Genomic DNA, 25545 nt, shown 5'->3' with positions numbered 1-25545 from the left:
CCAAGTAGGCTCCCATCATTAAAACTGTATTTTATCCTGCACATGTTAGCTTTTATAACAACAAACATCATACGTTTTACTCTAATATATTGTATATGACAACTTTTCTGCCAGACAATTTCAACTCTAATATCAGATGAAGGGCTCTATTCAGTCCGTATCGCTGAAGTTCACAGCTAAAGGCTTCAGCAATACAGCTTGAATACAGCCCTAACTGTCAGTTCACTCATGCTTGGACTCTTATGTAAGTTCCTCAAATCAGTTAATGAACCCTTCTCTAAACTAAAGCTCGTCGGATTCCTCTGTTAGTGGTGTCTGTTCTCTGTGACTTTACAACCGGAGATATATCTGAGATAAACAACGAATATACACTACATGAATCAATATTACTGCTGTTACTTTTTCTCCTGTCTTTCACATGGACAAAATGGAGGAACACAAATGCTGGATTAAATGTTGAACACTGACTGTTCTGTTCCTAAGAGGATATCTGATACACAGAAGAAAGACTAATGACAAATATCTAGATTTGAGATGCAAATTATATTTTTTATGAATTGTATAAACAGCTCAAATCAAGTGTTTATTTTACCTCGAACGATGTTAAATGGTATTTGTGTTTAATGTGATTCGGTATGAGTGATTTTCACTGTTACAGCTGAAGCATCACAGCACAGAGAGGTTTTTGTACTAGCAGTAATAGGGATTGTATCACTGTGGAGGACTTTTGGTAGCGGCACCAGACTAGATGTTGGAAGTAAGTAAACAACAAAATGAACCACTTTTTTCACTTTTTGATATCACTGTAATTTCTCTGTCAACTGTATGACTTTATGTTGAGTAATTTTTAGGTTTGTTTTACACCTTTATATTTTATAATAAAACTGTAGTGTTTTTCATTTAATCAAAAAACTATTTCAAATGAAGAATATAACATTATATTTGACCAGTATTCATATAAATTCATGATTTAAACCAGAGTCTGAAATATGTAAGTATTCAGCTTTCCCAATGAGTGTTAGGTTTTTGTACGAGCAGTAATAGGGGTTGTATCACTGTGGTACACTTTTGGTAGCGCCACCAGACTAGATGTTGGAAGTAAGTTTCTTGATGTTTGTCTGATTCCATTTTTTTTCTTAAACTCTTTATTCTCTATTAAAACATTTCGATTTGAGATATTTTACTTTCCAAAAATATTGTTATATATTGAATTTGACTGAGTCTTCTTCCTACAGCTGATTTAATCAAAATGTTAAATTGCAGGCATTTATTGCTTTATTTGTATGATTGCAGACTATATAACTCTTATTCTGTTACGATAACTATAATATTTGTTATTGTAGTCATCAGTACATTGTGTTCATGATAGTCACATTGGTAATGTGAACATAAAAGGTCTCTGTTATGTTTGTATCCAAGCTCTTGGATTCTGCAAAATACTACAAATATGAGTATTCTGATCAGATACGTTCCTAAAAAAATATCTGTATGACAAAGTAATGCTAAAGTTAAACACATCATACTTGTATACTTTATACTTGTAATCAACTTTATATCCTTTGACTGTTTGTGTTTTCTTCACGTCATTTACCAATCTAACTTACATATTAAGTCATTTCCAAAGTACTTTGTTTTGATATAGTTGATGTGTTGTGTTTCTTCCAGGTAACAGTGCCCCCACCCTCACCGTCCTGCCCCCCTCTAGTGAGGAGCTGTCCAGTACAACAACAGCCACACTGATGTGTCTGGCCAACAAGGGCTTCCCCTCAGACTGGACCATGAGCTGGAAAGTGGACGGCAACAGCAAGAAGCAGGAGGCCAGTCCCGGGGTCCTGGAGAAGGACGGTCTGTATAGCTGGAGCAGCACCCTGACTCTCACTGCCCAGGAGTGGACCAAGGCAGGAGAGGTGACCTGTGAAGCACAACAGATATCCCAGACTCCGGTCACCAAGACCCTGAGGAGGGCTGACTGTTCTGGGTAGAACCCCTCAGTCACACACCCCTGTGGAGAGAGGACGCTGGTTCCTCAGCTTTGACTTGCTTTGTTCTAAGATCAGTTGTTCTCTGATTTAGTGATCACTCTCGTGTAGACTAACAGGGGGCTTGGATTGAGTTTGTGTCAATCCATTCTGTAGACTGAGATTCTGTTCGTTTTAGATTTGATGTGATCTGCTTTTATTCACTATCATGTTCGCTTTGATTCTTCGATTATGTAATAATCGATTAAAATAAAGTTTTCTTTTTGGAATGCATATTTGTGTTGTTTCTATTAATGAACTTGATAATATATATATTTGTAATATTGTGGAAAATAAATGTAATCAGTAAAGCTGATTAATGGTGTATTTGAAAACTGTCAGACCTAAACCTTATTCTCGCTTAATATCATCATTGACCAATAATTAATACTATCACAAAATAATATGTTATGGTCTGTGCTTTGAAGCTATAAACACTACTTCAAGATATAGAGTAGAGTGATAGTCTTCTCTACCTCCAACACCCTGGGAATAGAGTGAACATCTGGTGACAGTGCTGCTCTATTCTGGGACAAGCAGAACCACCGAGCCCTGTCTATGTAAATCTGTTTCACTCACACACCTACCAGTCTAGTTTCAGTTTCACTGCCTGGACTGAGCCAGATGTGAGTGGGTGGACTAGTTTTACTGCAACCTCAATGGTGGATTCAAGGAGGGGGACATTCTTACAATGAATAAACCACCATTTAATAGATGACATATAAGATGGGTATTACTAAAGACAGACATTGACAGTTACTGACATCAAATTCTAATTCATAATTGGTTAAGGACATCTGTGTATTGTCTGAGCTAAACATCTTTTTCCTGAAAGCAGAGGGAAAGTGTTAAACTCACAGGGCTATAAACACTCCCAGACCACTGAAACATGTGCTGCCAATGCAAAGTGTCCTCTCTATGCAACTAGACTTTCATGGTCCCCCAGGGACTAGCAGAATCCTTTTTCTTCTTTCACGACTCTGACGAGCCCAAGGCAGAGGATATACGGCTCCCTCGGGAACAGGCCCCGGACCCAGTGATCTGCATGAAGGGGAGGCGGAGAAAGAGAGGCCAGAGAAAGAGAGACCAGAGAGCGGGCTGCCTTCTGAGGAACAGGCGGCGATCGAATAAACCACACTCCCCTCAATTCTGCTCGCAAATATGCAATCTTTGGATAATAAAATGGACGAGTTATTGGGAAGATTAAACTACCAACGGGACATTCAAAACTGTAACATCTTATGCTTCACGGAGTCGTGGCTGAACAACGACAATATCAACATACAGCTGGCTGGTTATGCGATGCACCGGCAGGATAGAACAGTGGAGTCTGGTAAGACAAGGGGCGGCGGTCTATGTATTTTTGTAAACAACAGCTGGTGCACGATATCTAAGGAAGTCTCGAGCCATTACTCACCTGAGGTAGAGTTTCTCATGATAAACTGCAGACCATATTACCTACCGAGAGAGTTCTCATCTATATTCTTTGTAGCTTTTTACATACCACCACAGTCAGAGGCTGGCACCAATATAGCATTGAATGAGCTGTATTCCACCATAAGCAAACAAGAAAACACTCAGCCAGGGGCAGCGTTCCTAGTAGCCGAGAAATTTAATGCAGGGAAACTTAAATCAGTTTTACCAAATTTCCATCAACATGTTAAATGTGCAACCAGAGGGAAAAGAACTCTGGACCACCTATACTCCACACACAGAGATGCATACAAACCTCTCCCTCGCCCTCCATTTGGAAAATCTGACCATAATTCTATCCTCCTGATTCCTGCTTACAAGCAAAAATTAAAGCAGGAAGCACCAGTGACTAGACCAATAAAAAAGTGGTCAGATGAAGCAGATGCTAAACTACAGGACTGCTTTGCTAGCACAGACTGGATATGTTCCGGGATTCCTCCAATGGCATTGAGGAGTACACCACATCTGTCATTGGCTTCATCAATAAGTGCATCAATGACGTCGTCCCCACGGTGACCGTACGTACATACCCCAACCAGAAACCATGGATTACAGGCAGCATCCGCACTGAGCTAAAGGCTAGAGCTGCCGCTTTCAAGGAGCGGGACTCTAACCCGGACGCTCATAAGAAATCCCGCGATGCACACCGACGAACCATCAAACAGGCAAAGCATCAATACAGGACTAAGATCGAGTCTTACTACACCGGCTCTGATGCTCATCGGATGTGGCAGGGCTTGCAAACCCTTACAGACTACAAAGGAAAGCACAGCCGAAAGCTGCCCAGTGACACAAGCCTACCTGACGAGCTAAACTACTTCTATGCTCGCTTCGAGGCAAATTACACTGAAACATGCATGAGAGCACCAGCTGTACCGGAAGACTGTGTGACCACGCTCTCCGCAGCCGATGTGAGTAAGACCTTTAGACAGGTCAACATTCACAAGGCCGCAGGGCCAGACGGATTACCAGGACGTGTACTGTGAGCATGCGTTGACCACCTAGAAAGTGTCTTCACTGACATTTTCAACCTCTCCCTGTCCGAGTCTGTAATACCAACATGTTTTAAGCAGACCACCATAGTGCCTGTGCCCAAGAACACTAAGGTAACCTGCCTAAATGACTACCGACCCGTAGCACTCACGTCTGTAGCCATGAAGTGCTTTGAAAGGCTGGTCATGGCTCACATCAACCCCATCATCCCAGAAACCCTAAACACACTCCAATTTGCATACTGCCCCAACAGATCCACAGATGCAGTCTCTATTGCACTCCACACTGCCCTTTCCCACCTGGACAGAAGGAACACCTATGTGAGAATGCCATTCATTGACTACAGCTCAGTGTTCAACACCATAGTGCCCTCAAAGCTCATCAATAAGCTAAGGACCCTGGGACTAAACACCTCTCTCTGCAACTGGATCCTGGACTTCTTGATGGGCCGACCCCAGGTGGTAAGGGTAGGTAAAAACACATCCGCCACACTAATCCTCAACACAGGTGCCCCTCAGGAGTGCGTGCTCAGCCCCCTCCTGTACACCCTGTTCACTCATGACTGCATGGCCAGGCACGACTCCAACACCATCATTAAGTTTGCTGATGACACAACAGTGGTAGGCCTGATCACCGACAACAACGAGACAGCCTATACGGAGGAGGTCAGAGACCTGGCCGTGTGGTGCCAGGATAACAACCTCTCCTTCAACGTGATCAAGACAAAGGAGATGATTGTGGACTACAGGAAAAAGAGGACCGAGCACACCCCATTCTCATCGATGGGGCTGTAGCGGAGCAGGTTGAGAGCTTCAAGTTCCTTGGTGTCCACATCACAACAAACTAACGTGGTCCAAGCACACCATGACAGTCGTGAAGCGGGCACAACAAAACCTATTCCCCCTCAGGGGACTGAAAAGATTTGGGATGGGTCCTCAGATCCTCAAAAGGTTCTACAGCTGCACCATAGAGAGCATCCTGACTGGTTGCATCACTGCCTGGTATGGCAACTGCTTGGTCTCCGACCGCAAGGCACTACAGAGGGTAGTGCGAATGGCCCATGCGGTGTCAGAGGAAGGCACTGAAAATTGTCAAAGTCTCCAGCCACCCTAGTCATAGACTGTTCTCTCTGCTACCGCATGGCAAGCAGTACCAGGGCACAAAGTCCAGGTCCAAGAGCCTTCTAAACAGCTTCTACCCCCAAGCCATAAGACTCCTAAACATCTAGTCAAATGGCTACCCAGACTATTCACAATGCCCCCCTCCCCTCTCCACACCACTGCCTCTCTCTGTTTTCATCTATACATAGTCAATTTAATGAACTCTATCTACATGTACATACTACCTCAACTAACCGGTGCCCCCGCACATTGACTCTGTACTGGCACCCCCCTGTATATATTGTTATTTTTTACTGCTCCTCTTCAATTACTTGTTACTTTTATCTCTTATTCTTATCCGTATTTTTTGAAACTGCACTGTCGGTTAGGGCTTGTAAGTAAGCATTTCACTGTGAGTTCTACACCTGTTGTATTCGGAGCACGTGACTAATACAATTTGATTTGATTTGATTTGACTTATGGCTTATGTTATTGCTTCAGGAATGCTTTAATGTGACGGTGCATGAGTTGACATATTTTCATCATTACTGATATACACAGAGTGTACAAAACATTAGGAACATCTGCTCTTTCCATGACATGGACTGACCAGGTGAGGTCGAAGTAATTCTCAGTAGAGCTCCGAGACAGGATTGTGTCGAGGAACATATCTGAGGAAGGGTACTAAAACATTTCCCCAAGAACACAGTGGCCTCCATCATTCTGAAATGGAAGAAGTTTGGAACAACCAAGACTCTTCCTAGAGATGGCTGCCCGGCCAAACTGAGCAATCGGGGGAGAAGGGCCTTGGTCTGGGAGGTGACCAAGAACCCGATGGTCACTCTGACAGAGCTCTAGAGTTCCTCTGTGGAGATGGGAGAACCTTACAGAAGGACAACTATCTCTGCAGCACTCCACCAATCACGCCTTTATGGTAGAGTGGCCAGATGGAAGCCACTCCTCAGTAAAAGGCACAACAGCACACTTGGAGTTTGGCAAAATGCACATAAAGAACTCTCAGACCATGAGAAACAAGATTCTCTGGTTTGATGAGGCCAAGATTGAACTCTTTGGCCTGATTTCCAAACGTCACGTCTCGAGGAAACCTGGAACCATCCCTACGGTGAAGCATGGTGGTGGCAGCATCATGCTGTGGGGATGTTTTTCAGCGGCAGGGACTGGGAGACTAGTCAGGATAAGGGAAAGATGAATGGAGCAAGGTACAGAGAGATCCTTGATGAAAACCTGCTCCAGAGCTCTCAAGACCTCAGACTGGGGCAAAGGTTCACCTTCCAACAGGACAACGACCCTAAGCACACAGCTAAGACAACGCATGGCTTCGGGACAAATGAAATCCCTGAAATCTTCGTCCCTAACTACAACGTTTTCAGACAAGATAGAACGACCAAAGGGGGCGGTGTTGCAATCTACTGCAGAGATAGCCTGCAGAGTTCTGTCCTGCTATCCAGGTCTGTACCCAAACAATTTGAACTTCTACTTTTAAAAATCCACCTCTCCAAAAACAAGTCTCTCACCGTTGCCGCCTGCTATAGACCCCCCTCGGCCCCTAGTTGTGCTCTGGACACCATATGTGAACTGATTGCCCCCTATCTATCTTCAGAGCTCGTGCTACTAGGTGACCTAAACTGGGACATGCTTAACACCCCAGCCATCCTACAATCCAAGCTTGATGCCCTCAATCTCATACAAATTATTAATGAACCCACCAGGTACAACCCCAAAGCCGCAAACACTGGCACCCTCATAGATATCATCCTAACCAACGTGCCCTCTAAATACACCTCTGCTGTTTTCAACCAAGATCTCAGCGATCACTGCCTCAATGCCTGCACCCGTAATGGGTCAGCGGTCAAACGACCTCCACTCATCACTGTCAAACACTCCTTGAAACATTTCAACGAGCAAGCCTTTCTAATCGACCTGGCCCTGGTATCCTGGAAGGATATTGACCTCATCCCGTCAGTAGAGGATGCCTGGTTATTTTTTTTAAATGCCTTCCTCTCCATCTTAAATAAGCATGCCCCTTTCAAGAAATTTAGAACCAGGAACAGATATAGCCCTTGGTTCTCCCCAGACCTGACTGCCCTTAACCAACACAAAAATATCCTGTGGCGTTCTGCATTAGCATCGAACTGCCCCCGCGATATGCAACTTTTTAGGGAAGTTAGAAACCAATACACACAGGCAGTTAGAAACGCCAAGGCTAGCTTTTTCAAACAGAAATTCGCTTCGTGCAACTCCAACTCTAAAAAGTTCTGGGAAATTGTAAAGTCCATGAAGAATAAGAACACCTCCTCCCAACTGCCCACTGCACTGAGGATAGGAAACTCTGTCACCACCGATAAGCCCACTATAATTGAGAATTTCAATAAGCATTTTTTCTACGGCTGGCCATGCTTTCCACCTAACTACCCCTACTGCATTCAACAGCACTGCACCCCCCACAGCTACTCGCCCAAGCCTCCCCCATTTCTCCTTCTCCCAAATCCATTCAGCTGATGTTCTGAAAGAGCTGCAAAATCTGGACCCTTACAAATCAGCTGGGCTTGACAATCTGGACCCTTTCTTTCTAAAATTATCTGCCGAAATTATTGCAACCCCTATTACTAGCCTGTTCAACCTCTCTTTCGTGTCGTCTGAGATTCCCATAGATTGGAAAGCAGCTGCTGTCATCCCCCTCTTCAAAGGAGGTGACACTCTTGACCCAAATTGCTACAGACCTATATCCATCCTACCCTGCCTTTCTAAGGTCTTCGAAAGCCAAGTCAACAAACAGATTACCGACCATTTCGAATCCCACCGCACCCTCTCCGCTATGCAATCTGGTTTCAGAGCTGGTCATGGGTGCACCTCAGCCACGCTCAAGGTCCTAAACGACATCGTAACCGCCATCGATAAGAAACAATACTGTGCTGCCGTATTCATTGACCTGGCCAAAGCTTTTGACTCTGTTAATCACCACATCCTCATCGGCAGACTCAGTAGCCTTGGTTTCTCAAACGATTGCGTCGCCTGGTTCACCAACTACTTCTCTGACAGAGTTCAGTGTGTCAAATCGGAGGGCCTACTGTCTGGACCTCTGGCAGTCTCTATGGGGGTACCACAGGGTTCAATTCTTGGGCCAACTCTTTTCTCTGTATACATAAATGATGTCGCTCTTGCTGCTGGTGAATCTCTGATCCACCTCTACGCAGACGACACCATTCTGTACACTTCTGGCCCTTCTTTGGACACTGTGTTAACAACCCTCCAGACGAGCTTCAATGCCATTCAACTCTCCTTCCGTGGTCTCCAACTGCTCCTAAACACAAGTAAAACTAAATGCATGCTCTTCAACCGATCGCTGCCTGCACCTGCCCGCCTGTCCAGCATCACTTCTCTGGACGGTTCTAACTTAGAATTTGTGGACAACTACAAATACCTAGGTGTCTGGTTAGACTGTAAACTCTCCTTCCAGACTCACATCAATCATCTCCAATCCAAAGTGAAATCTCGAATTGGCTTCCTATTTCGCAACAAAGCCTCCTTCACTCATGCTGCCAAACATACCCTCGTAAAACTGACCATCCTACCAATCCTCGACTTCGGCGATGTCATTTACAAAATAGCTTCCAATACCCTACTCAACAAGCTGGATGCAGTCTATCACAGTGCCATCCGTTTTGTCACCAAAGCCCCATATACTACCCACCACTGCGACCTGTACGCTCTCGTTGGCTGGCCTTCGCTTCATAATCGTCGCCAAACACATTGGCTCCAGGTCATCTACAAGACCCTGCTAGGTAAAGTCCCCCCTTATCTCCGCTCACTGGTCACCATAGCAGCACCCACCTGTAGCACGCGCTCCAGCAGGTATATCTCTCTGGTCACCCCTAAAGCCAACTCCTCCTTTGGTCGTCTCTCCTTCCAGTTCTCTGCTGCCAATGACTGGAACGAACTACAAAAATCTCTGAAACTGGAAACACTTATCTCCCTCACTAGCTTTAAGCACCAGCTGTCAGAGCAGCTCACAGATCACTGCACCTGTACATAGCCCATCTATAATTTAGCCCAAACTACTACCTCTTCCCCTACTGTATTTATTTATTTTGCTCCTTTGCACCATATTATTTATATTTTTATCTCTGAACTTTCTTCAAACTACAAATCTACCATTCCAGTGTTTTTCTTGCTATACTTTATTTACTTTGCCACCATGGCATTTTTTTTGCCTTTACCTCCCTTATCTCACATCATTTGCTCACATTGTATATAGTCTTATTTATTTATTTTTCTACTGCATCATTGATTGTATGTTGTTTTACTCCATGTGTAACTCTGTGTTTTTGTATGTTGTCGAACTGCTTTGCTTTATCTTGGCCAGGTCGCAATTGTAAATGAGAACTTGTTCTCAACTTGCCTACCTGGTTAAATAAAGGTGACATATTTTTTTTTTTTAATTAAAAAAAATAGGTACCCTGGACTGGGTCAGATGTGAGGGAGTGGACTGGTTTGAACCTCCATGGTGGATTCAGGGAGGGTGCAATAACAGATATTCCAACATGTAATCTATGACAGATAAAATGTATATTATACATTATGTAGATATATCTAATGCCTGAACCCAGCATCATGTCTTATCCACAGATATAACAGTCAATAACCTGCACATCAAAATAGTTATTATAATGCTAGATGATCACATCAATATCTGGTTGTGAGGTGTATATGGAGATTGTATCTAGGGGGGCTGATGCTGATGTAACATAACCTTTTTCTTTACTTCTGAACATCTTATTATGCATATTGGACTGGTATTGTGGGAATTTTAATACTTCAAATAACTATTGTAGGTGCACAATAATGATGATGATGATGATGGGGAACATGTGATCTGAATGATGCTTTCTAAACATATTCAAAGTTGACTTCACTACACCAGTGTTCCATGTCACTGTCTCTTCTATGACAGAACCTCAGGTTGTTTTGATGGGTTATGATCATGTTTTATCATCTTAATAAATATGGTTGAATCTTTGCTTGAAACTCATTACCTGACTGGGGGACCTTGCAGAGACTGGGATATTTATTCTGAAATAATGTGAGACATTATTTCACATCGATGGAGTCCATTCAACTTATTGTCTGAAATGTTAATTAAAGGTTGGTTTGACATAGCAAAAGGGAAGGCATATTTATGCAGTCTGGACCTATGAGTGTTGTCTGTTCAGGAATACTTGAACATAAAGTTGGATAAGTTGACATTATAGTCATCATCACTGATATATTTATCTCAGTATATTTTAGTTCAGTCAATCTTCCATGTCACTGTCTCTTTCCCCTCAGCACCTGCAGTAGGTCGCAGCTGTAGCAGTACAGTCACTGTGCAGTCTGACTGAGGGAGGTTTTTGTACAGCTCTGTATCACTGTGTGAACACATTTTTACTATTGATGTAATGGTAACTCTGACAGTAGTAATCTCCGGCATCTTCAGCCAGGACTCCACTGATGGTCAGAGTGAAGTCACTATGAGTTCCACTACCACTGAATCTAGATGGGGTCCCAGACTGAAGTGTTGTAGCATAGTAAATAAGGAGTTTAGGAGCTCCTCCAGGTTTCTGTTGGTACCAGGCTAGACGAGGAGAAGAGGTCCCTACACCATACACATTACTGCTGGTTTTACAGGTCAGATAGACTGCCTGTCCTGGGAGAACAGCTTTCACTGCAGGAGTCTGAGTCACAGTGACCTGTCCTCTGGATTCTGAAAAAGATACATTTAAGATCTCAGAGAACATTTGGTCATGTTGTCTAAATCTGTCTAATTTTCTCAATTTGAGACAAAATTAAGATGAAACATTCAAATAATAAACAGATTTTAGACCAGCAGAATGTAAATCATACCTTAAAGACATCAATATCCACACAAAGCTCACAATAAAAGTCATTGTTGAAGTTCTGTTGTTATGAAGGACAGCGCTCAGTCATGAAGTGTTAAACTCTCAGGGCTATAAACACTACCAGAGCACTGAAGCATGTGTTGCCAATGCAAAGTGTCCTATGTAAATATTATTCCTGGTAAGGACCCACATTCAACTGTTAACTATGATTCAGATTACACAGATTATTTCATTTTGTTTTAAATAACTACTACTGTAAGTCAGTGTCACGCTTGTCGTTGGAAATGGAGGACCAAAACGCAGCAGGTATGTGTATGCTCATCTTGCTCTTTTAATAAATACAAAATGAACACCAAAATAACAAAGAACGAACGATCAACAAAAACAGTCTGGTAAGGCACAAGGCTAAACACAGAATAATCACCCACAAATAACAAACACACCCTCATATATGGGACTCTCAATCAAAGGCAGATAGACAACACCTGCCTTCAACTGAGAGTCCCAACCCCAATTAACCAAACATAGAAACAGACTACCTAGACTAGACATAGAATTACATAAACATAGATCATAAACCAAAAACCCGGAATTACTAAATCAAACGCCCTATTTTCCCAAAACACCACCCCGACCCACATAAAACAAATACCCTCTGCCACGTCCTGACCAAACTACAATACCAATTAACCTTATACTGGTCAGGACGTGACAGTCAGTGATTCAAGATGAACATTTAATTATCTGTGTTCTTTAGTGGACTGTAGTCATAATTCAGAACTATCAGTCCCAATTGTATTATACTAGTACTTCATGATTATCAGTCCCTATTGTATTACACTAGTACTTCAGTACTATCAGTCCCTATTGTATTATGCTAGTACTTCAGTACTATGAGTCCCTATTGTATTATACTAGTACCTCAGGATTATCAGTCCCTATTCTGCCCTACAAAGGCAAAACTTAGTAACAACGAATTCTGATCTGTTGTAATGGCCAGGTATATTATCTGATTAATGTGATATTTAGTTTCTGTCACACCCTGATCAGTTTCATCTGTCCTCATTATTGTCTCCACCCCCTCCAGGTGTCGCTTGTTTTCCCCAGTGTATTTATCCCTGTTTTTCCTGTCTCTCTGTGCCAGTTCGTCTTGTATCTTTCCAAGTCAACCAGCGTTTTTCCCATTCTCCTGCTTTTTGAATTCTTCTTTTTCTAGTCCTCCTGGTTTTGACCCTTGTCTGTTTCTGGACCCGCCTGCCTGACTATTCTGCCTGCCTTGACCATGAGCCTGTCTGCCACTCTGTACCTCCTGGACTCTGATCTGGGTTTGACCTTTTTGCCTGTCCACGACCATTCTCTTGCCTACCCCTTTGGATTAATAAACATTGTAAGACTCCAACCATCTGCCTCCTGTGTCGGCATTTGGGTCTCGCCTTGTGCCATGATAGTTTCTTGACACAAAAACAAGCCACTTGATCAGAATATATCATGGGTTATCAGAAATTGATGTCTGTCAATACAGAAAAATACTTTGAAGTCAGATTTTGCAGAAGAAAAAGAAATACATAGCTATTGTGTTTTGCCTTTGTTGGGCAGTATTGTGTTATAATAGTAGTTCAGTACAATCAGTCCCTATTGTATTATACTAGTGCTTCAGTACTATCAGTCCCTATTGTTTTGTACTAGTACTATCAGTCCCTATTGTATTATACTAGTACTTCAGTACTATTCAAATAAAACAAAATAAAATTGTATTTGTCACAGGCAACAAAAAAAAAGAAATCATTTAGAACTGGTGTTAAGTATTTACTAAATCAACTGAAGTAAACAATAAATAAAGAAAAAAGAAAAAAAAGAAAAACAGAAAAATAACAAATAATTAAAGAGCAACAATAAAATATTAGTAACTAAGCTATATACAGGGGATACCGGTACATAGCCAATGGGGGGGGGGGGGGGGGGGGGGGGGGTAGTTGTTCAGGAGTGTTATTGCTTGGGGCCTTCCTCTGGTTCAATTTTTAGGGCCTTCCTCTGACACCGCCTGGTAAAGAGGTCCTGGGTGAAAGGAAGCTTGGCCCCAGTGATGTACTGGGCCTTTCGCATTACCCTCTGTAGTGTCTTGCGGTCGGAGGCCGAGCAGTTGCCATACCAGGCGGTGAGGCAACCAGTCAGGATGTTCTTGATGGTGCAGCTGTATAAATTTTTGAGGATCAGAGGACCATGCCAAATCTTTTCAGTCTCCTGAGGGGGAATAGGTTTTGTCGTGCCCTCCTCAGGAATGTCTTGGTGTGTTTGGACCAGGACAGTTCGTTGGTGATGTGGACACCAAGGAACTTGAAGCTCTCAACCTGCTCCACCACAGCCCCGTCGATGAGAATGGGGGCATGCTAGGCCCTCCTTTTCCTGAAGTCCACAATCATCTCCTTTGTCTTGATCATGTTGAGGGAGAGGTTGTTATCCTGGCACCACATTGCCAGGTCTCTGATCTCCTCCATATAGGCTGTCTCATTGTTGTCTGTGATCAGGCCTACCACTGTTGTGTCATCGGCAAACTTAATGATGGTGTTGGAGTCATGCTTGGCCATGCAGTCATGAGTGAACAGGGAATACAGGAGCGGACTGAACACGCACCCCTGAGGGGCCACCGTGTTGAGGATCAGTGTGGCAGATGTGTTGTTACCTACCCTTACCACCTGGGGACGGCCCGTCAGGAAGTCCAGGATCCAGTTGCAGAGGGAGGTGTTTAGGCCCAGGGTCCTTAGCTTAGTGATGAGCTTTGAGGGCACTATGGTGTTGAACACTGAGCTGTAGTCAATGAATAGCATTCTCACGTAGGTGTTCATTTTGTCCAGGTGGGAAAGGACCGTGTGGAGTGCAATAGAGATTGCGTCATCTGTTGATCTGTTGGGGCGATATGCAAATTGGAGTGGGTCTAGGGTTTCTGGTAAAATGGTGTTGATGTCAGCCATGAACAGCCTTTCAAAGCACTTCATGACTACAGACGTGAGTGCTACGGGTCGGTAGTCATTAAGGCAGGTTACCTTGGTGTTCTTGGGCACAGGGACTATGGTGGTCTGCTTGAAACATGTTGGTATTACAGACTCGTACAGGGACAGGTTGAAAATGTCAGTGAAGACACCTGCCAGTTGGTCAGCGCATGTCGTAGTAAACGCCCTGGTAATCCGCCTGGCCCTGCGGCCTTGTGAATGTTGACCTTAGTCACATCGGCTATGGAGGTGCGTGATCACACAGTTGTCCAGAGCAGCTGCTGCTCTCATGCATGCTTCAGTGTTGCTTGCCTCGAAGCACACATAGAAGTCATTTAGCTCGTTTGGTAGGCTCATGTCACTGGGCATCTCACGGCTGTGCTTCCCTTTATAGTCCTTAACCTGTTGCGGAAAGACCCCTCGCCAACAGCCAGTGAAATAGCAGGGCGCCAAATTCAAAACAATAAAAATCTCATAATTACAATTTCTCAAAAATACAAGTATTATACACCATTTCAAAGATAAACTTCTCATTAATCCAACCACAGTGTCCAATTTCAAAAAGGCTTTATGGCGAAAGCATACCATTAGATTATGTTAGGACAGCGCCTAGACAAGAAAAACCACACAGCCATTTTCCAAGCAAGGAGAGGCGTCACAAAGACTAGAAATACAGCTAAAATGAATCACTAACCTTTGACGATCTTCTTCAGATGACACTCCCAGGACTCAATGTTACACAATACATGTATGTTTTGTTCGATAAAGTTCATATTTATATCCAAAAACCCCATTTTACATTGGCGCGTAATGTTCAGAAATGTTTTGCCTCCAAAACCCCCGGTGAATGAGCACATCAATTTACAGAAATACACATCATTAACTTTGATTAAAGATACGAGTGTTTTACATGGGATTAAAGACAAACTTCTCCTTAATGCAACCGCTTTGTCAGATTTCAAAACAGCTTTACAGCTGAGTACAGCGCTCAGCCATCAAAGCAAGCTATACAGTTACCCGCCAAGTTGTGGAGTCAACAAAAGTCAGAAACAGCGTTATAAATCTTCACTTACCTTTGCTGATCTTCAGCGGAACGCACTCGAAAAACTCCCAGTTCCACAAGAAATGTTTGTTTTGTTTGATAAAGTCCATATTTATGTCCAAATACTTCATGTTTACTTCAGTTTAGCTCACTAATCGAAATGCATAATGCGCTGGTGCAAAGGCTAGACGCAAAGTCAAAAAAGTTCCATAAGAGTTCGTAGAAACATGTCAAACGATGTCCATAATCAATATTTAGGATATTTTTGTCATAAATCTTCAATAATATCCCAACAGGACAATAGCGTATTGAATACAGAAGAAAAAGAAAGAACGGCGCGCTTCACGTGACTGCGCAAGAGTGCACTAATGTCTTTCAGGAAGCCTGTTGTTTTGAGAGCTCTTATTCGATTCCCTGTCAAATTACAAGCCTGAAACAATTTCTAAAGACTGTTGACATCTGCTGGAAGCATTAGGAAGTGCAATTTGACCCCACAGACACAGCATATTAGAAAGGCAATCACTTAAAAACTACAACCCTCAAAATCTTCCACTTCCTGGTTGGATTTTCCTCAGGTTTTTGCCTGCCATATGAGTTCTGTTATACTCACAGACATTATTTTAACAGTTGTGGAAACTTTAGAGTGTTTTCTATCCAAATCTACACATTATATGCATATCATAGCTTCTGGGCCTGAGTAACAGGCTGTTTACTTTGGGCACCTCATTCATCCCAATTTCCAAATACTGCCCCCTAGCCCGAAGAAGTTAATAGTTTGCAAGCCCTGTCACATCCAACGAGCATTGGAGCTGGTGTAGTAGGATTCAATCTTAGTCTTGTGTTGATGCTTTGCCTGTTTGATGGTTCGTTGGAGGGAATAGCGTGATTTATTATAAGCTTCCGGGTTAGAGTCCCGCTCCTTGAAAGCGACAGCTCTACCCTTTAGCTCAGTGCGGATGTTGCCTGTAATCCAAGGCTTCTGGTTGGGGTATGTACGTACGGTCACTGTGGGGACAACGTCATCGATGCACGTATTGATGAAGCCAGTGACTGATGTGGTGTACTCCTCAATGCCATCGGAAGAATCCCTGAACATATTCCAGTCTGTGCTTGCAAAACAGTCCTGTAGTTTAGCATCTGCGTCATCTGACCACTTCCATACTGAGCAAGTCACTGGTACTTCCTGTAGTTAGTTTTTGCTTGTACGCAGGAATCAGGAGGATAGAGTTATGGTCAGATTTGTGAAATGGAGGGCAAGAGAGAGCTTTGTACGTGTCTCTGTGTGTGGAGTGAAGGTGGTCTGGAGTTTTTTCCTCTGGTTGCACATGTTACATGCTGGTAGAAATGAAGTAAAACGGATGTAGGTTTCCCTGCATTAAAGTCCCCGGCCACTAGGAGCGCCGCCGCTGGTTGAGCATTTTCTTGTTTGCTTATGGGTGCGGTCTTAGTGCCAGCATCGATTTGTGGTGGTAAATAGACAGCTACGAAAAATATAGATGAAAACTATCTTGGTAAATAGTGTGGTCTACAGTTTATCATGAGATACCTCAGGCGAGCAAAACCTTGAGACTTCATTAATATTAGATTTCGTGTAGCAGCTGTTATTGACAAATAGACACAGACAGCCACCCCTTTTCTAACCGCAGGCAGCTGTTCTATCTTGCCGATGCACGGAAAACCCAGCCAGCTGTATGTAATCCATGTTGTCGTTCATCGACGACTCTGTGAAACATAAGATATTGCCGTTTTTAATGTCCCGTTAGTAGGATAGTCTTGATCGGAGCTCATCCAGTTATTATCCAATGATTGCACGTTGGCTAATAGGACCGATGGTAGGGGCGGGTGTTACGTGTTACGTTTTTCTTGTTCCCCATTTTTTCCCCTGCTAGTGTGTTTGTCTTGGGCATTACAGGTGTACCGAGTTGCGGCTAACGATGGTGGGCGTGGCTGTAGCTGATTACAGAGAGGATATCTGTTTGCCGAGAGAGAGAGAGAGAGAGAGAGAGAGAGAGAGAGAGAGAGAGAGAGAGAGAGAGAGAGAGAGAGGAGAGAGAGAGAGAGAGAGAGAGAGAGAGAGAGAGAGAGAGAGAGAGAGAGAGAGAGAGAGAGAGAGAGGAGAGAGAGAGAGAGAGAGAGAGAGAGAGAGAGAGAGAGAGAGAGAGAAGAGAGAGAGAGAGAGAGAGGAGAGAGAGAGAGAGAGAGAGAGAGAGAGAGGACACTTGTTTTTTGTTTGATTATTTGTGTTAATTTCCTTGTGTTTCAGCCTGTCCTCCTGAGGCGCTCCACCCTACCTAGGTCCTGGAGAAGGGAAAAGGTAGATCTGCCCATGGGTGTACATTCTCACGTAGATAACCCATTGTTTTATACACTAGGTTAGCCGGGCGGGTGTCACCCTTGTATTTTTCTTGGAACCAGGTAGGACAGTGGGTTAGGGTTTAGAATGTGTTAGGAAGGATTAGGTGTGTAGAAGAGGAGGGACCTTTTGTTTATTTTCATTACTTGGACCCCGATCCCAAACATTTCCTTCTCTTACCTTCCCTTGTTGTGGTTGTTTTGTTTCTTATTAATTATTTATGGGTGTGTTATATTGTTTATTTAACTAATTCACTAAACATCCCCTGAGGGTTAAAATTGAGTTCTGGTTGTGGTCTGATTTATTTATCGCTCATTGCACCCCACATTTCTTCCCTTTCCATCTGTATTACCTGGTGTGTTTAGGCCCAGGCATTTACGTCTCCTCCTCAGACGAGCTACACCCGAGGGGAGAACGTAATATGGGGGCTCATCCGGGATATTTTTGATCCAGCTTGTGCCTGCACACTAGGGTAGTAAAGGTGGATTGGGTGGTTGTTGTGTTTGGTGTAGTGTTTAGTGCTGTGTAGTAGTTAGGTGCTGGATTTAGAATATGGCCAACTTTAACCTGAAGTTTTTTCTGGATAACCCAACGTGGGAGGGTTTTGAGAATTGTAGGAGAGTGGATTTAGAGACTTTGGCAGACCATTTCGATATCTCCGTGCCTAGGGGTTTTGTTAAGGCGGAGGTAAAGGCATTGGTATTAGCGGCACTGATGGAAAAGCAGGTGTTGGTTTTGCCTCGGCCTACGGTTGGAGAGGTGGTGGATGCTCTGGGTACCCCGACTAGGCCCGACGATGAGGTCGAGTATAAATCCCCGGACACCTTGCCTCGATTTGACCCTCTTTCTCCTGTGCCTACGGCTATACATTTGCAGATGGAGGCAGAAGAGCGAGCACAAATCCGAAAGGATGAGCTACATCTCAAGTTGGAGATGCGCCGACTGGAGTTGGAAGCAGAAAAGGACCTTAAGATAAGGCAGATGGACTTCGAAATGCGCAAATTGGAATTAGAGGCGGAGATGGCGAGGCTGGCCGCTGTCCCTGCCATTTCCAATAGTGTGTTTTCCACCCCAGGATCTGCCTCTACCTTTGACATTAGCCGGCATATTGCTTTAGTTCCACAATTCCGTGAGTCTGAGGTTGACTCTTACTTTTGTGCATTCGAACGCATAGCAGTGGCTTTGAATTGGCCTAGGGACGTGTGGCCGCTTCTACTCCAATGTAAATTGTCCGGTAAAGCGCAGGAGGTATTGGGTACTCTTTCTCTCGCTGATAGTCTTAATTACGACATAGTTAAGGCTACTGTGCTCCGTGGGTATGAGCTTGTGCCAGAGGCTTATAGACAAAAGTTTAGAAAGCACTCCAAATCCTCTATAAAAACTTTTGTTGAATTCGCTAGAGAGAAGGAGTCTCTCTTTGACAAATGGTGCTCAGCGAGTAAAATCAATGACTTTGAAGGTCTTCGTGAATTAATGTTATTGGAAGAATTTAAAAACAGCCTCCCAGAGCGGTTGGTTGTATACATTAATGAACAGAAAGTGTTAAAGTTATCTGACGCCGCGGTGCTTGCAGATGAATTTGTGTTAACACATAAAACGGTGTTTCCCACACACCGTAGTGAGACTAGACCGGTTGTATCCTCTTCTGTCTACTATTCACCCCGTTACTCAGGAAGTACACGGCTGAATCAAAAGGAGGAACGCGCATGTTTTTACTGTCATAAAGTAGGACACGTAATTTCAGAATGTATGTCTCTAAAACACAAGTCACCAGCTTCAACCCCTAAACTCCATAAAAGTGTGGGTTTGATTAAAGTAACCAATAAGAGCTCTGTAAAGGAGAGTCCTGAAGTTGTACTAAGTCGTCCTGATCAAACGTACGACCCGTTCATATTTAAAGGCTTTGTTTCCCTGACAGATGATTCTGGAGACCAAAAGCCAGTTTTGATATTGAGAGATACTGGTGCGGCTCAGTCTGTAATTCTCTCGAGTGTTCTGCCTTGGTCAGAAGAGTCTTATTGTGGCTCTAGTGTATTATTGAGGGGGATCGAAATGGGTTGTGTGCCTGTTCCGTTACATACTGTCCATTTGACTTCTGATCTAGTGAGTGGATATTTCAGAATCGGTGTACAGTCCGAGCTTCCCGTACATGGGGTTGACCTAATCATGGGTAACGATCTAGCAGGAGGCAAAGTTGTGCCTGTGTTAGAAGTACTAGACAAGCCTGATGCTCAGTTAAGTGCTGATGTTTTGGGAACTACGTTTCCCGACGCATTTCCAGCGTGTGCCATTACGCGGGCGCAGTCACGTTGCTTAGGTACCATGGTAGACTTAGCTGACTCTGTGCTTGCACCTATGTTGAATGGGGAAGATATTCAGTGTTCTACTCCTGTGTTCCCAGTGAGTTCTGATCATGATGATGGAAATAAAGACAAGACAATGGCTTCCTCGGTGGACTGTTTAAGGTTGCCAGTTACTCGGGAGGAGCTAATAGCTGCCCAGATAGAGGATGTGGGCTTGGCCAAATGTTTTTCCTCCATGTTACCTTTGAGTGACAAAAACAGGAAAGGTGTCACGTATTTCCTTGAGAAGGGGCTTCTGATGAGAAAATGGACTCCCCGTGCTGACCTAGAAAATGATTGGAGTTCCGTTAGCCAGATTGTAGTTCCTGCCCCGTTTCAGACAAAGGTGTTGTCCCTAGCTCATGATATTCCCTGGTCTGGTCATCTAGGGGTGACTAAAACCTACGACCGACTCCTCCGTCATTTCTTCTGGCCGGGAATGAAACGGGATGTGGCTCGCTATTGCCGTACATGTAGTACTTGCCAGGTGGTGGGGAAGCCTAACCAGGTAATTTCCCAGGCTCCTCTCTGCCCTATTCCGGTCATGGGAGAGCCGTTTGAGAAGGTAATCATTGATTGTGTTGGTCCCTTGCCCAGGACTAAGTCAGGTAATCAATTCTTGTTAACAATAATGTGCACTGCTACAAGGTACCCAGAGGCGATTCCTATGCGTAAAATCACAAGTAAGGCAATTGTGAAGGCGCTGATTAAGTATTTCTCTACCTTTGGATTTCCAAAAATTGTACAGACAGATCAAGGCACAAATTTTACATCAAAATTGTTTGGAAGTGTGTTGAAGTCCTTGTCAGTGTCCCATCAGATGTCTAGCGCTTATCACCCGGAGAGTCAGGGCGCGCTGGAACGTTGGCATCAGACGCTAAAAGCTATGTTGCGTAAATACTGTATGGACACAGGAAAAGATTGGGATGAGGGGGTGCCCTACGTGCTGTTTGCTATTCGGGAGACCGTACAGGAGTCTCTTGGGTTTAGCCCAGCTGAGCTAATCTTTGGTCATACCGTGAGAGGGCCTCTCAAGGTACTGAAAGAACAACTTATGGCTGATGATTCAGTTGGGTCCTCTACTAATGTACTAGACTATGTTAGTCAAGTCCGGGAGCGGTTGCATGACGCCTGTGCTGTAGCCAGAGAAAATCTGTCTTCCACACAAAAGAAAATGAAACGTCATTTTGATGTTAAATCTGTGTTTCGTTCTTTTCAACCAGGTGACCAAGTCTTGGTGTTGTTGCCGGTACCCGGCTCGTGTCTCTCTTCCAGTTTCTCTGGCCCATATGTAGTGGACCGAAAACTCAGTGATACTGATTATGTTATCAAAACGCCAGACCGTAGACGACCATTTAGGGTATGTCACATTAACATGATTAAAGCCTATCTTGTTAGAGGTGGTACCGAGTCTCCCATTACCAGTGAAAAACCTGTTGTATCCTCTGTTGCTTCTGTGAGCCTGGTTACTCACCCAGGAGTCAGCCTAAATGATGAGGACGGTTTGGTGATGCGGAATACTCCTGAGCAGTGTGCTCGTTTGTGTAATTCTGAGATGGTGGCGTCTCTCCCAACCCATTTGTTGCATTTGAATGATCAGCAGAGATCTGATATTGAGTTACTAATCACTGATTTTCCAAGTCTCTTTCAGGATGTTCCCAGTCGTACCAATGTGTTGAAACATGATATAAATGTAGGTGATGCTGCTCCAATCAAACAGCACCCTTATCGTGTGAATTCAATCAAGAGAGGAGTGATGAAGAAAGAGGTAACTTATTTACTGGAAAATGAGATGGCAATCCCCAGTGGCAGTCCTTGGAGTTCCCCCTGTCTGCTGATTCCAAAGCCTGACGGGACTCAAAGATTTTGCACTGACTACAGGAAAGTGAATAATGTTACTATACCTGACTCATTCCCTTTACCTCGCATGGATGACTGTATAGACACCATTGGATCGGCTGCGTATGTTACTAAGCTTGACTTGTTAAAAGGTTATTGGCAGGTGCCTTTAACCCTTCGTGCCTCTGAGGTGTCTGCTTTTGTAACTCCTGACAGTTTCTGTCAGTACACAGTGATGGCTTTTGGAATGAGGAATGCTCCAGCCACGTTTCAACGTTTGGTAAATATTGTGTTGGCTGATGTTCCTGATTGTACTGCATATCTGGATGACCTGGTTGTTCATTCGACTACCTGGCTTGATCACCTGAGCACATTGAGGGCTGTGTTTGCACGCTTGGCCAACGCTTCTTTGACCCTTAACTTAGCCAAATGTGAGTTTGGAAAGGCAACTGTTACATATTTGGGTAAAGAGGTAGGTCGGGGTCAGGTGCGTACCGTAGCAGCTAAGGTGGATGCTATCACCCGGTTTCCTGCCCCTGCCACTCGCTGAGAATTACGCAGATTTTTAGGCATGACGGGTTATTATCGTACATTTTGTAGGAATTTCTCAACAGTTGTAGCCCCACTGACTAGGTTACTCAGTCCTTCAGTATCCTTTGAGTGGACCGCTGAGTGTCAATCTGCTTTTGACTCTGTAAAAGCACTATTGTGTACTTCTCCTGTTCTTTCTGCCCCTGATTTCCAGAAACCATTTAAGTTGGAGGTGGATGCCAGTTCAGTGGGTGCAGGTGCTGTACTATTACAGGAACACGATGGTCTAGATCACCCAGTTTGCTACTTCTCTCGAAAATTCAACAGCTGTCAGTCAAGGTATTCCACTATCGAACAGGAGACCCTGGCGCTGTTATTTGCCCTACAATTTTTTGAAGTTTATGTTGGCTCCAGTGTGTTGCCTGTTGTGGTATAAACATAAGATATTGCCGTTTTTAATGTCCCGTTAGTAGGATAGTCTTGATCGGAGCTCATCCAGTTATTATCCAATGATTGCACGTTGGCTAATAGGACCGATGGTAGGGGCGGGTTACCCACTTGCCGTCAGATTCTTACAAGGCACCCCGACCTACGACCCCTATATCTCTGTCTCTTCTTCATGCAAATGACGGGGGTTTGGGCCTTGTTCGGTGTCTGAAGTAAATCCTTCGAAGTCCGATTCTTTAAAGAAAAAGTCTTCATCCAGTACAAGGTGAGTAATCGCTGTCCTGATATCCAGAAGCTCTTTTTGGTCATAAGAGACGGTGGCCGAAACATTATGTACAAAATAAGTTGCAAAACAACACACACAATAGCACAATTGGTTAGGAGCCCTTAAAATGGCAGCCATCTCCTCCGGCGCCATTATACATTATTATTAGGGTGGCACTGAGAGTGCTGTGTGTGTGTGAAGAATTCCACTTGTGTGTAAAGGAGGTTTTTGTACAGAGACACCAGAATGAATCACTGTGGTGGACTTTTGGAAGCGGCACAAAACCAGTGCTGAAAAATAAGTACATTTTTGTCTTTCTTCTCTGATAAAACAAAATGTAATCATGCTATTGAACAACGTTATGAGATGTTATCATCTTCACCAGAGGAAAGACTTTTAGGCTATACCTTTTCTAGAGATTTCTGCGGACAGATTGGTACGTTGGTAGAGGGCAGAGTCACCGAAGTGTCAGAATACCACCAAGTTTCTTTGGCAATATAACTATGTATTCTAACTTGCAATTTAAAAAGAGATATACAGTATTGCATGTCAGCTCATTGTTCTGTCGAGTTGTAGCTACTACTATTTCTATAACATAAGCAACAATTTGTGTTCTATTCATGGAAGATATTAACACTGACATGGTTTAAAGGTAACCTCATCTATAGTTTTAAATATTATTTTGAGGTCATTTTGTCTTGTGTCTGAGAGTAGATTTGACAAAATTGATATGGAGATTTACACTGTGAATAGTAAATCTGATTATTAAATCTGAATATGTGATATCGGTTTACTGCATGTCTTTGTAGATTTAGGGGTGGTTTGCAAAACACATTAAGCCTAGCCCTGGACTAAAAAACAAGCTCAATGAATAATCTTCATTGAAAGTTATTTTAGGACTACTCTTCAACCCCATCCTAGTGTTTTGTTGTTCTTGGTGGGTTAAACTGTAGAGCATGAATGTAACATACATCTGATGGATTGTTTGACAAAAAAATATTTTCAGAGTTTATTTTGGTCTTTATCTTTATAGATTGTGTTTTGTTGTTGTCGGTTGTTCTCAGTACTGTAGCTAGTTGTTATTCCTGTGTGTATTGTCTCTCCACACCTCTCCTGTATTATATTGTATAGTATATTATATAGGATTATACAGTAGTGCTGTGTGCTAAATAAACTATTTTGAGAGTAAGTTGTGCATGTCGTCTTGACTCAGAGTTTAAATTACTTGTTTTGATTGGAGAAAAAATACAGAAAGAGTTAAAACCTGTTGGGGCTCGGGGGCAGTATTGAGACATTTTGAAAAAAATATGTGCCCATTTTTAACTGCCTCCTACACCAACTCAGAAGCTAGGATATGCATATTATTAACACATTCGGATAGAAAACACTCTGAATTTTCTAAAACAGTTTGAATGGTGTCTGTAAGTATAACAAAACTCATATTGCAGGCAAAAACCTGTGAAAAATAGATCAAAAAAAAATGTGAATTTTGTGACTGTACTATTTAGTGTCATTGTTTTATAGATACCATAGTGAGAAAGGATTCATTTCGCAACACCTACGGCTTCCACTAGATGTCAACGATCTTTATAAAGTTGTTTGAAGCGTCTATGATAAACAGAGAGCAAATTAGAATCCAAGGAAGTTGACATGTCATCACTTCATTTTTTTGCGCCTGCGCATAAATCTGAGAAGCGTGAGTTTGTCATCATTGTTTATCTAGACATAGGATAGGTTGTGTGAAAATATTACTGATGTTTAACGTTAAAAATGGACCAAAAGATTAATGCTAAACAACATTTGACATGTTTGAACGAACGTAAATAGATTATTTACTAGGTTTTTTTTGCTTTTCGGCGTGATTTTACACTCCCCCCACCACGTTTTGTGGGAGCATAATGAACGCTAAGTACTTGGTGTTATTTGGACATAAATTATGAACTTTGTCAAAAGAAACCACATTTGTTCCGGACCTGGGATGCCTTCCGGACCTGGGATGCCTGCCTTCTGATGGAGATAATCAAAGGTAAGGGGATATTTACAATGTTATTATCGATTTTAGATGATGCTAACTGTATAGCATAGCTTATTGTTCTTAGCATAGCACCCCGTTTATTGCAAAATGTGATTTCCCAGTAAAGTTATTTTGAGATCTGGCCATTCGGTAGCAATTACGAGATGATAATATATTATTCTTTGAATGACAATATTATAATTTACCAATGTTTTCGAATAGTAATTTTGTTATGTTCACTGGA

At 43.1% G+C, this 25545-nt stretch overlaps 1 pseudogene and 1 gene segment (V, D, J or C); one reads left to right on the top strand and one right to left on the bottom strand.

The window, feature by feature from the left end:
* Window positions 1-281: 281 nt before the first annotated feature.
* Window positions 282-2252, top strand: LOC106597302 (Ig kappa-b4 chain C region pseudogene; annotated as a pseudogene). 2 transcript variants are annotated; one of them, XR_014392935.1, is made up of 2 exons: window positions 282-757; window positions 1666-2252. The product of XR_014392935.1 is annotated as an Ig kappa-b4 chain C region pseudogene, transcript variant X2 (transcript). The 2 variants fall into 2 exon arrangements; XR_014392934.1 differs by lacking the exon at window positions 282-757 and adding an exon at window positions 1027-1098.
* Window positions 2253-10907: 8655 nt separating this feature from the next.
* Window positions 10908-11529, bottom strand: LOC123743784 (Ig kappa chain V region K29-213-like). The segment is given in 2 exon segments: window positions 10908-11345; window positions 11466-11529. Coding segments are annotated over 2 exon segments (402 nt in total).
* Between the last annotated feature and the right edge of the window lie 14016 nt (window positions 11530-25545).

This window comes from Salmo salar, chromosome 07 (assembly GCF_965601325.2).
Source record: "Salmo salar chromosome 07, fSalSal1, whole genome shotgun sequence".
Classification (NCBI taxonomy): Eukaryota; Metazoa; Chordata; class Actinopteri; order Salmoniformes; family Salmonidae; genus Salmo; species Salmo salar.
The sequence above is the reverse complement of the archived record's forward strand: the minus strand, read 5'-3'. Positions and strand labels throughout refer to the sequence as shown.